This window comes from Athene noctua, chromosome 1 (assembly GCF_965140245.1).
Source record: "Athene noctua chromosome 1, bAthNoc1.hap1.1, whole genome shotgun sequence".
Classification (NCBI taxonomy): Eukaryota; Metazoa; Chordata; class Aves; order Strigiformes; family Strigidae; genus Athene; species Athene noctua.
This window is the reverse complement of record NC_134037.1, coordinates 234,611,177-234,624,364: the sequence shown is the minus strand read 5'-3', so window position 1 is coordinate 234,624,364 and position 13,188 is coordinate 234,611,177. Positions and strand designations below refer to the sequence as shown.

At 37.9% G+C, this 13,188-nt stretch overlaps 1 protein-coding gene across 4 annotated transcripts in view; it reads right to left on the bottom strand.

The window, feature by feature from the left end:
• FNDC3A (fibronectin type III domain containing 3A) overlaps positions 1 to 13,188 on the bottom strand; it is a 124,550-nt gene that overhangs the window by 69,811 nt on the left and 41,551 nt on the right. For 3 of the 4 annotated variants that reach the window (XM_074913067.1, XM_074913049.1, XM_074913059.1), the window contains exon 3: positions 12,944 to 13,019. The exons of the other annotated variant lie outside the window; for it this stretch is intronic. In XM_074913067.1, the coding sequence (XP_074769168.1) occupies positions 12,944 to 13,019 (76 nt within the window). The remainder of the gene's footprint in view (positions 1 to 12,943; positions 13,020 to 13,188) is intronic. 4 annotated transcript variants of the gene reach the window in all.

The window sequence follows — 13,188 nt, the reverse complement described above, 5'->3', positions numbered from 1 at the left end:
AAGCTCTTCAGAGATAGAGATCAAAAACCAGTCTTTACTACGCTTTGAATTTTATAGCATGGAGGTAGGCAACATGCAGGTATCTGGCCTCAAGACTCCGCTGCATACTTGCAATTCCTTACACCTGCATTCTCTAGTCCTTCTATTTACTTCCCACTGGCCTTCATGGCCCCCAAGGCTATAACCTATATAGACATAACCTTACATGACATTCAGCCTCTTTTTCTACGTGACATGTTCCCAGGCACTTCAGACCTCCCTCCAGTTCTCTGAAGCTGCACAGAAACATTCACCTGCAAATGTACTACTCGCCCAGACCCAGCAGCACACCACCACCATACAAGATGATCCAGCAAGACATATTTATGTGCTTCTGAAAAGAACCCCAAACCTCACACCCTTCTATTTAACTGCTGTCACCAGGATGAGACTAGATTCTTTCTCATCAAAAATAATGGATCTGTTTTTCAGATGAGAGGATGAAGCTCAGTAACTGAAAAAAAATTACAACACACTGAAATTCTATGAACATAATACACAGTTGGAAGGCATTATGGGCAAATTGGTGCTGTGGATGGTACTTTAAAGACCTGTCAGAGAATGAACTGGGGAAACAACCTACAGATAAAGCTGTGTGGGCCTGTGAATAAGATTCCTAGTCTATCATGTGTCATATCTTTGCTGGAAAGGAATGCAAAGAAACTTGAGTGTGTATATAGCTGCATTTAAGAGAAAAGATAGGGTATTTTCAAAGGTACATTTTCCTCCTTTTTATGTAATCTTTCCTTGCGTAAGAATTAGAAGGGTGTAGTAAGCATAAAACCACACCCTTTTATTGAAAAGGCTACATAAACTTCATGACAGATTTACAACCTGTGTAGAAAAGCACTGTTCCAACACACACGGGCCAGAAGTCCACAGTAGGAAGTGATCAAATCATCAATGATCAGTCTCAATGCCTCATGCTTGCCAGTCCTCTTCTATCCATTTGCAGTACAAGTCAAGGAAATGAGTGGATGTTAGGGTCACACTAGCCAGCCCTCTGATATGCATTTTTATTTTTCAGCTCTCTCAGCAAGTGATTTTTAAAACTCGTGCTGGAAGAACTTTAACTGGTTCCAGTTGTTCAGACTGCCTTTGTAACCTACTATTTTCACTCATTGATGCATTGCTTAGTCACCAGATGCTCCCCAAAACTGCACTGCCAGCAGTGTCAGACTAAATCAGAGGTAATCACTCTGCTTTTGATCCCTTACTACCCAGTTCAGAAAAAAAGTCTCTTTAAGAAAAAAATAATTTAGCTGCTTAAATTTCCAAACTCATCTTGGGACTTTAGGCACTCCAAGGATCTGCCTGCAAGACAGCTTTATTTATATGTAGTATCTTTTGAAAAATGAGTAAAAAGTCAGATGAGATGTAAGATTCAACTTACTTTAACAAAACAATTATGTCATAAATGCAAACCTAAGTACATTTCATATAATTTTCTATATCTACCTGCTGCTAAAGAGTTTTACTGAGATGTTTCTTGGTTGTATAAACTGTAAGAGCCAACTGTCAAGAGAGTGGTGTCTTTTGTAGCACAATTTCTTCAAGGCTAAAGCAGCTGAAGATGTAACATACTAGCACTTCACTTAAATGCTGTCTTTCAAGAGACTATCTTAAACACAAACTCTGGGAAATACAGAGAACAGATGTAGACACATCTTTCTCCTTTTATGTTGTCTTCAATTTTCAGTCTGATTCTTGGAAGACAAGGCTGCAGTATCATTAAGTTACAGCACCTAGACCTACATAGTTCTTTCCCTGCCCTCTTCCTGGGAATTTGTATCCACCTGATTTAATTATTTTATTTTTTTGGTTTGTTTTTGGAACTGGCATGCTAAAGCTGTGTTTTACAAGTAGGGCTTTCCCTACTTTGGGACTCTGTCTCAGCCCACAGTCCTGTTGTGGTCTTTGTTCAGCACAGTTCTTCTACTTTAAGATGACCTGCCCGTGTTTGATAAGATTTTTCTAGGGTTGTTGCAATAGTTCATTATGAGGAAGTTATCACTATCCTACTCACAGTAACTTATATCTTACTCAATCTACAATTCCATAACAACTCCTTTTAAGAATTATTAAAAAAGCAATAATATAGACTATCGGTTTAGCATTTATAGTTCTTATATGCAACTCTTTCTTTGGTTGCCTTGAAAGGCACATCCATTCTACCTTTGAGTACAACTGTCAAGATCATCCAAGGGAAACACAGCATACATGAAGATGGCCTATATGTAGGAGAGCACCAAAGGGAAAGGATAAGTGAAACCGCTGGAGAACAGGCTACTGGAAAAACAAATGGAGAACAGGCACAGGAGATAAACCACAGAACAGCTGATTAACCAAATGGGGAGGAATGGGTAGTCAGTTTCTCTAGTAGCTCTGATGCCATTAACTTGAGACCCATCTACAAGTTATAGGGTGCTGTACAGTCACCTGAAAAAAATCTGAGGCTCTTTGGGTGGTACCATAGGGCACCTGCTCTAGACAACTGCATTTTCTAGTAGGACAACTGAAAAGCCCTTTGCCGAGTGAGAGCTTCTTGTTGGCAAAAAGTAAACAAGAACAGCACTGTGGAGAGCAGTGTTTACTACCAGTGAATTTGGCCCTTCCAAGTCTGCTTGAAACCCCATGTAATTACACTGTTTCTTAATGGCTTTAAGTGGCTGAACTTACATGCTTGTAATTGGTCTTTAACACACATTACGCCGTGCGCTGTTTATATTTGTGCACAGCTAGCCTATATGTTTGTAATGACCTTGTTATCTTTCTCCTCTTCTTCCTTTCCCTCATTTGGATAATAGACTGCTTTAGATGTAAAACAGATTGCTGCATGTCTGCAAAGGGAAGAATGAGAAGTGCAGTTATATTACCATGATTTTAATGAAGTTGAAGAGTGTCATGATCATGTAAGTCATGCAAGTTGACAAAACCTCAGTCATTTAACAGACAGTCAAAAAAAGACAACCATAATCATTTACTATTAATAACACATGCACAGCCATATCTATCAAGCCATGTGCTGCTGATTCATCCATTAGAAAAAAAGCAAAACTAAGAACAGACTAAAAACACCCTTGGATTCAAAGTTACAAATCAGTTAGATGCTACATTCTGGCAAGGAAAGTGTACCCTGACCCAACACAGACAAAATAGCAGCCTTGTATAGGTGAAAATGAAGGAAAGGGATACTAACGTCCTGGTCTCTTTCTGTTGCTATCTTGGCCAGAACAACTTTCAGCATTGAAGTAGAAAGCATGGAGGCAGAGCAGTGCAGGCCCTGTAAGCTACTGGTGTGGTTGTGGCAACCTGAGCATGCATGGGGAGCTTGCTCTGTCTTGATGAGCTGTGGAAAAATAACGTCTGGGAGAGCTGGTCCACTGCCGTGAAGACTTTGGTTTCCTTCCTAATCCATCTGTCACCCCTCACAATTACCACATGCCTAACAGTGGTCCACAATATAAGGCAGCCACTACTCTTTGGAGTACAAATAGAAAAAAGGGTAAATCAAAACTAATTCAAACCTAGTTCTTTGTTAACAGTAATTTTTTGGTAGAAGTCTGAATACTTTCATAGCTACCACTACACATCAAGGATGTAGCAATACAACTTGCATCTCACAGGATGGAACTATAAAGAAAATTTCCAGGGGTCTCATCTAACAATCTGCAGCATTTTCCAATAGACGACACAAAGAAGCCCTTTATGCACAAAGTTCTAGCCTTTCCATTTTTATGAAACCCAGTGCAAAGGCAATGTTTTTGAGTTTCTATAAAACTAAATCACCATTTGTTTTTAAAGAATTAGATAATGAAATTGTGAAACTTCTTTCTCCATTTAATAAGTTAGCTATCTTCATGAAACTATTATTTCAATCAACCAGATTGCATCCAATTAAGATACAGAAAATGCTATCAGCATGTTATTCTAAATGTTAGGATATTACGTGAAGATACTAAGTAAAATCTTTTTCAGACTCCTCCACCTGCATCTCTTATCTCTGATTTAGTTCAAATTGCAAACTACTTACATTAGACAAACCTTCTACTTACATTAGAAATCAATAAGTGATCCTGTATACATTTTCCCCTCTTTAGCCCCTGCCCCTGGTAAAGCAAGTAATACAGGGCTATTTCTTTCACATCAACAGCACAGTCAAGGAAGAAATCCGATGAACTGACTGCAATGCCAGGGGACTATTATAATATTGCCAGACAGAGACCTATCAAGCTTAACATGCTTTATACAAGACTCATCCAACTGATTCCAGACTCAGCCCACAGTAGCACCTGAATCTCAGCAGTTTGAGTTAATGCTAGATACAGTCATAGAAACCAAGTTTTAGGGGCATTCTCTAGCTGCAGCTTAGGGCTGTAACTCCATTCCTAACATGCACCTCCAAGTACTGGTACCATCCTTGTAAAATGTGAGATGTTAGAAGCTCATGGAAATGGATGAGTTCAAAGAGTTCAAATGCTTGAGGACAAAGACATTCACTGTGGGCCCAACTGTGAAACAACACACTGAAATGAGATGTTGTCAGGATGTAGCCTTACTTATTTCAGCTTATAACAAACAGGCTTTAGTTCCAGAATGGAGACATCTCATTTAGGGATCTAAAATTATGTGTCTGCATGCAAGTTAGGACTTTAAACTCCCATTATAGCAAGTGGAGATCTAGTCAGTACAGACAGTGGAGCCTGGAGAGCTATTCAGTACAAACTGATGTCAGCTGAAATGCACTGACTGTACCAGCTAGTGACTAAATCTTCACTAGTTATACTGGGAGCTTAGATCCAAGGACACATATAGAAACGCACATTTAGACACCTAAAATTAGATGTCTTCAGTATGCAACTGAAGCACTGATATTTCAAACAAATGTCTCCAGAACCTTCCTACAGTCAGGCTGGGTTTGCAGTGTAGTAAAATGAGGGAATAAAGGAGGACATTACAGAAGATTAACAAGGGAAGATTATCTGATCAGAATATACAGGAAAATGAGACAGGAAAAGGAGAACCTGACTGAACACCCTGTAATGAATATAGTAAATTATAAACTCATTCACATCTCAAAATATGTGAAATAAGTCAAGATAGAATAAAAGTTAGAAAAATATCTAATAGAAGAATGAGAAAACAACCAAGAGAAAAAGGTCAGACATGTTTTGTCCATATAAAGATATTAGATCTTTTAAACATATTTTGAACAGAAATCAATAACAGAAAATTTAAGTTTTCCTTAAAACACACTGCAGCCAACATTGTGAAAGAGATCTGAATTAATGCACTTCCCTTTTAATCTGGCTTTTTTATTTGTTGCTGCAGAGGGTGATAAAACAGGTCTAGTTTGCTTTTTAATAAAATTTTTGCTAAGTTTAGTTTATTCTGGGAATAGCATGTTTCAGAACATCCTAACGAAGTGGGCACAACAGTAATGCAAGCTGCTTTGACAGAGAAGCAGCATAATAAAGTAATCTTTTTCCAGCAACAGTTTCTTGTATCATCCTATCAAGGGCAAAAGAAGACTGGGATCATCAAGACCTGGTCAACTATCAGACTTAACAGAGGAGGAGGTCAGGCAGTTCCCAGAGAAGGCTGAGGGAGCTCCGTTACAAGGCTAATTCTCATGGCCACTCTCAGAGCAGAAAGAGCCAGATCTGAACAACAGACTTTGCTGTGGTTAATTCTGGTCAGGGGAATGACCTTGTTTTGCACTACTTTGCAAGTTTTGTTGAGTTAGTAAAACAAATGTGAGAGAGGGTCCTGAAAAGAGTGAAGACTGCCTCTCCTCTATTGCAAAAGGGACTGCAGAATCAAGTAGATGTACCCGAGCTAGCTATAATTCATCACAGTACTAGCAGTAGTACTAGAAAAGATGCAGCAGCAGGGCTTGCATGAAAGTTTCACTTGTCAATAATACTTGAATTATGGACTAGATTTCTGTGTGCCAAAGGCAATACATGAGCCTTTTATGTGGACTACAGTGAGGGCTTAAATCCATTGTTATTTCTTTACCATACCAGAAGGATATTTGCCATATCTCCAACCCAACTTTTATGTTAACCTACCTGTTAAAGGCAGAGGGGCAAGTCTGACAAAATTTGCAAGGTCATCCATGCACTCTGTTTATCACTAAGCTATAAAAAAAGCAGCTCCTACTTACAATTATTTTGGAAAGAGATAACTAAATCAAACTGCTACAACCACACTTCTTGGCCACCTTCTCTCCTCATCATCTTGTTGCAATACAGAAGAGAATCAAGTCTCCTCTGCAGTCATACTCCTGCATAGCTGACCAATACCAGTGTTGTTATTTTTAGCTTGACTGTAGGTACCTGAAAATACAAGCATCTATAAAACAATTCTAAAATGTGTATATTGAAGGTCATTTCCAAACAGAGGTGCTTTAAAGTTAAGCTACTCCTAGACTCAGCTCTGAAACCCTACTTGGATATCCTCAACCAAGAGTTAAGTGGCTTTAAGTCACTGTAGCTTGCTGTGACCTCACACTTTCAGTTGACTTGTCTTAGCTTTCCTCAATACCTTTTATTAAGGCCCTCTAAATACTTCTGATGGAGATCCTAAAATTACTATGTAGAAAAGGATGTTAATCTAAGTATCCATATCTAGTTTCAGCCTTGCATATCATGTTTAGTCTTCTACAGCACTCACACAGAAGGAACGGATAAGGCAACTTAAATGGTTTATCATTTAGGATGGTTTGGGGTTTGTTTAGTGGTTTGTTTTTTTTTTAATGAACAGATGTATAAGACCCTACAACTGTGTCTTCAGAAGGCTATGGTGGAGAAAAGCTGTAAAGCATCTTTGAAGATGAAAAGAAAAGGAAATAAACTTGCACATGTCATCACGTAACATCTCAGTATTTAGAAATGAGAATCAGGTAAATGGAAACAAGGATAAAGAATCATTTTCTTCTTGGGCTACAGAAAGAAAAGATCATGCAGAGCAGCTTCCCTGGGTGGCTCCAGTAGGCTGTTCTTAATGGGAATACTACAGCACTAAAAACTTTGTAATACACATCTGGGTTTATACTTGTAAGGGTTCATTATCCAGGCTCTTAAACTACCTAGAAGACTAGAAATATTCAAGAAGAGAATTCTTGTTAACAGTGTTGTACTGGTTTTGCTAATTTGTTCCATTACTATAGATATATATATTTAAATAAATATTCTTTTATTCCTAAACTTTGCTCAGTGCTAAGGCAGATGCCAAGGTCCCTTCTGAGGGCTTTGTGGCAACTTGTACATAATTTATGACTGGTCTTTAACCACCTGCAATATTAATAAATTAGTTTTAAATAAAAATCAACAGAAGAGCATCAGATGATACCGAGAACAAAATAAATCCAGGGTTCCTTTTGGTTCAAATGTGCTTAAATAGCATTTACATTTGGATTTTAAGTTGTTCAGCTTGGTTGCTCTAATACCATCTGAAAACAACCAAAACCACATGAGACCTGGCAGCAGATAACAGCAGACAATAGACTGAGAGCTGCCCTGCAGTGAAGGACTTGGGGGTACTGGTGGATGGAAAACTGGGTGTGAGCCAACAATGAGTGCTCACAGCCCAGAAAGCCAACCGTATCCTGGGCTGCAGTATAAGAAGCATAGCCAAAAGGTGATTCTCCTCTTCTACTCCACTCTTGCAAGACGACACCTGGAATATTGTGTCCAGCTCTGGGGCTCCAAGTATAAGAGGATATGGACCTGTTGGAGCAAGTCCAGAGGAGGACCACGAAGATGATCAGGGGGCTGAAGCACCTCCCTTATGAGGACAGGCTGAGAGAGTTGGGGTTGTTCAGCCTGGAGAAGAGAGGGCTCCAGGGAGACTTTATTATGGCTTTTCAATATATAAAGGGGGCTTATAAGAAAGGTGGAGCGAGACTTTCTACTAGGGCTTGTTGTAACAGGACAGGGGGCAATGGTTTTAAACTGAAAGAGGTAGGTTTACATTGGGCATAAGGAAGAAATTTTTTATGATGAGGGTGGTGAGTCACTGGCACGTGTTGCCCAGAGAAACTGTGGCTGCCCCCTCTCTGAAGTGTTCAAGGCCAGGTTGGATGAAGCTCTGAGCAGCCTGATCTAGTGGAAGGTGTCCCTGCCCACAGCAGGGGGGTTGGAACTAGATGATCTTTAAGATCCTTTCCAACACAAACCATTCTATGACTCTAACAGTTTTATTCACACAGTATTCTGGGTATAGATTTGGTGTTGCAAAGCTGAAGTTAATCTTAGAATGAAAAAAGTTTGTGTTTCACTATTGTAGTCTCAGAGTTGATGTGATCTTCTTTTGCTCTTGATTTCCTTGAAAACACTTTTCAGAAGTATTTTATTCCTTATTGTAAAGAGAAAAAAATGAGATTAAGATTGCTTAACTTTTATCCCAGAGACTAACCTTAATACTGATACTTCATTTCATTTCAAAGCATGAAGTATTTATGACTCATTCTAATTTACATACATTTTCTTATTTTATTATGAAAATGGCAATTTTCCTTTGCAGAGACACATAGAACATGGTCTCTCTTATTATGTCAAGTAACATTTAATAGCCCTTAGCTGTAACTTGGGACTGTTATAAAATGTACTCAAGATGAGTCATCTTCATTCATTTATTCTGCAATAGGAAGAATTCATGAATGAGTGATCTGCAGTAATTCACTTCCACGAAGAGAGCCCATTCATACATTTCAAACCTGGTTTTCTGAATCACTGTAATGTAGCTGATTATTTCACTATAAGAGCACAAAATTTTGGCTTAAGGAAAGTTTCCCACAGAAGTCTGAGTAAGATGTAAGAACAGTTTCATAGATATAAAAGAGATCTGAAAATAAACATTTTGGTCTAACACATGGATACACAGACAGCTATCTTCCTATCTATGTAGCAACAAAAGCACAGCGTCTTTGGAAAGTAAGAGACTGATAAATGGTTTAAATTGAAGTTGCGTCAAGAGGGGGCAGAAGTCATTGCTATCAGACAAACCAGTAGGCTGCCAAAGCAATATTTTATAAAAATCAGGAAAAAATGGCCATTTGCACACAGAAGTGCTCATTTGAAGCTGTATTTAAGTTAAAATATGTACAACAGAAAAGTAAGGTCCAAGATTACCAAATACAGGAAATACAAAGCAACCATTTTACAGAAATATAAATGTAAGACACTAAGAATAAAATTTCAAATCATCAAAACTCCGCCAGAATAAAGGATTGGGATTCACCAAGGAGGAAGGGTCCCTTCACCACCACTGCTCTTTTGCCAAACTTTTTTCAAACCAGGAAATAACCTTAAGAGCCTTTTCACCCAATCTTAACTGTCATGGAAGAGGCCTGCATTAAGAAGTCACTTCTCAGTTACCATAACTCCAAAACAGTCAAAGCGTTACAGATCATCTGTGAGAGTTATACCAGCAAACAGATGGTAAGTCAGCACAGAGACCTCGGTATAAATGCAGCATTTTCTTCAGAAGCTTAGCTCACAGAAAAAACACGGTGTGCTTCCCCATTAATTGGTGTTTTAAGTTTTCATTACTTCATTGATTCAAGGACAGCTCTAAAATAATCACTTCATGAACACCTCTCCTTTCTCCTGGGGAGACACTGACTCTCCCTGTTTTCAAGTTGAAAAGTTTTACCTTATGTACAGAGTATCCAAAGTAAGAATAGTTCTCTTTACGAATAAAATAACAAGAGCAGCACCAAGACTGATGGAGCATTTTAATGCTTCCAACAGACATGGATATGATGCAAGAAAATACAATTAACATTATGGTTAGATTTATAAACAGTCCATATTGACTTCAGCAGACAACGTAATCTCAAGGTGAATACACCAGCAATAAAGCACAAAAGAGATCTAGAATTATCCAAGAAACAGTCACTTACTAAATCACCCCAACTACTGTATCTGCATTATCTGCACTTCTGTTGGGGATCTATCCAGAAGCAGCTTGCTACCTCTCAACTTCTTTTTTTTTAGTATCATACCTACATAATTTCCATTTATAAAACCATGCGAATTGCCTTGCAAGAACCTGAATCTACATTTTATCATTTTCATCTGCGGTCAACATGTAACATTCTGAATTCTTATTATCCTTTGTAGTCTCTAATTATTTCTCCTTTTCCTTGGATATCTTTTGGTTAAGACTTTACTCCAAAGAGACAACCTAATTGTTAGCCACCATTTTGCTAAGTATAAATTAGAATATGGACTTAGAAAATTTTCTGTTCCTTAAAAAAAAAATCGTACTATGTTCAGCATTGAACTGAAGTCCTTGTTATTGAACATCCCACAAAATATCAAGTAAATGAAGTTCTCAGAACCAGTTCATTCTCGAAAGCAAACATCAGAAATGAAGGTATTTGTTTGGTGGTCACTTACCATTCCATCACAAATAAGTGTTGTGAATGACAGATGTAAGCTTTACAAGCCTCATTTTGAAAGGGATAAGGGAAAGCCTGTAATAAAGTATTAAGTGAAAAATCTTTGCTTGTACTAATGTTTTTCCTCCAGATGGATCCCAAGTGTGATACAAGACAAAAACCATATTAATTGCAATATGCAATATATTTGTTGTACATAATTACAGTTTTTCTGTGGGCAATATGTGCTGTGGTTTTGCAAAGTAGTATACAGATACACATTTTTAATGTATGTAATACTACCTCTTTTTACATTGTACATCACAGAAAAACCTGTGTATGCATTCTTTGCAGAGACTTTTAAGTCAATACAGTCAGAAAAGAGTATAAAGGTGGGTAAATATTTACAGGAAAAACTAAGATTGGAAAAAAGTATTAAGATACATTTTAATGACGGAATTAACTTCCCACTGATTGCATCTCCACTGAATTTCAGCAATCTTTGCTTTCTTCATGCCTTTTTTAAAGTAAGCATCTCCGCACATTTACAAGGTTTCCTCCAAACCATACTCGTTATGTATTTCCACATCTTTAACTTTGATTTGACCTAATAACTGAGTGCATACAGTGAAGAAAATAACAGGGAACTGATGTGAGCTTTCTTTCTTTAGAGACAATGAATTCTCCTGTGACTGTAACATATTTTGCAGACTGGTCATCCATTCTGTAGCCAGGTCAAGGGCAAACTACGTTTGAGAAGCTGTGGCAGAGCAAAAAGGACCACCAACACCAAATTACTCTCTACAGTGTACACCATTGGAAATTGTTCACTTTATAGACATCTCTACACAGAAAACAGGAAAGTAGACATTCCTCATCAGTTACAATACATACAATGATAAAAGTACAGCATCAATTACTAAGGGACTTTTAAGCCAACAGACCTAAGAAACCAAAAGGTAGAAAGATTCATCGGCATAGTGCTGATAAAACACAAAAGTGTCTCAGGAGTGGCAAGACCAGAAAAGCAATACGCGTAAGATCATATGCAACTTGGATTCCGTACTAAGATTAGTGAATGTACAGATATGAAAAGCCTCTGTGTCCCCTGTTTTACTACAAACTAGAAAATGTATTTTCATCTCCTGGAAGAGAGAAGGACAAGGAGAATGTCAATATATGACAGGAGGTTTGCAAAAGCAGTGGAACTGATTTGGGATGCAGGTTTCTAGATTGCCAGTGCCATTTCTCAGAAAAGTTGTAAAGAATGTACCTGAGCTTAAACTTAGCGACTCCCAGGAACAATTGTCTAATAACTCCTCACACACAGTTTCATATTTAAAGCATGAAGAAATCAGCAGCTGAATCAAATCACAATACTGAGCTACCTACTCGGAAAGCAAGAGGAAGCAGGCAAAAATAAAAGCCATACCATGAAAGGTTAGAACCGTAAGATATTATCTCAATATTTTTGCAGTTCATGACACACTTCCTGCTTTGAAGATGATCATATAAGGAAAGTGTCAATTCATTTCCCCCCTGTCCCCCCTCACTAAGCCCATCTGATAAATCAAAAATTAGAACCAAAAATGCAAAGCATGCCACTCAATAACAGACACATAAACTTTAAGAATTGATGATATAAACTTAATTACAATCTAAGGGCTCCTTTTAATCAGCTATTTTGTGGCCAAAGGACCTAAGACACTGGAAACCAGACCTTTCCTCTCAGACTGGAGAGTGGGGAAAGGAGCTGGAAAATATTTGCTTCAACTTCCTGTAACAGTATCTGTTGAAGCTGGGCCAACATCCAGAAAAAAAAGAAGGTAGGATTCATTAGCCCAGAAGATAACAAGAAAAAAAGTGACCCCACAGCTGAATCTGTGGATACTCTCTTATAGCACAGTAAAAGTGGTATTCTAAACAGCAGCAATAGCTGACTGCTCATTTCTTGCAGCTGTAGATAGGCTTAACTGGTAGCTATTTTCATTCAGAATAGAAAACAACATCCAAACTGACCATTGCATATGGGGATGCTATGCTTAGACAAAGCATTTATATTTTGAAGCTGCACTTACTAGACCTCAGAAAGGACACATTTTGGCCCCTAGAGATATAATGAAAAACTAGTAGCGAGATAACAGACAGCTACTGTTGGGAAAGGCAAACAATGTCCACCTGACGGCAAAGAATAAAAAATAAACTCAAACCAAATTAACAAATGTAGCTTTTAATTTGAGGTCTGTGTAATAAATGGCGTTAGTCAAAAGTTGCTACAACAGCACTTCCCTGTTTGCTTTGCAAACTGAAAATGTTCCACCATTCCCCTCCCCAAGAATTTAATTTCATCTAGTATAAGAAAAAGTACTTTGTTTATGGTAGTGAAATCTAAATCCAATGATCCTTAGCACATAATCTTTTAATTGTCAGTCTTTTACTTTCAAAACTACAAATTGCCTTTTATTAATCCTGATGCAGACTCAGGAAGTATTAAAATAAATTTATCAGCTTTACCTGTAATGCACTGAAACTGTCCATCTTCTCTTCTTATTGTAAATGCTTCCCCTGGATTAACTTGCACAAGAATAACCTTAAAAATAAAAGAGTGTTTACAACCATTACACAGGAATATGTTACAGAAGTCTGGTATGTGCAAAAAAAAAGTTTTACTGGGGAAAAACAACTTTTTTTTTCTGGTTAGTAAATACATTAATTTTCACTTCACACTGCTTGCTGCCTTCATCCCACAGAGAAAGAGA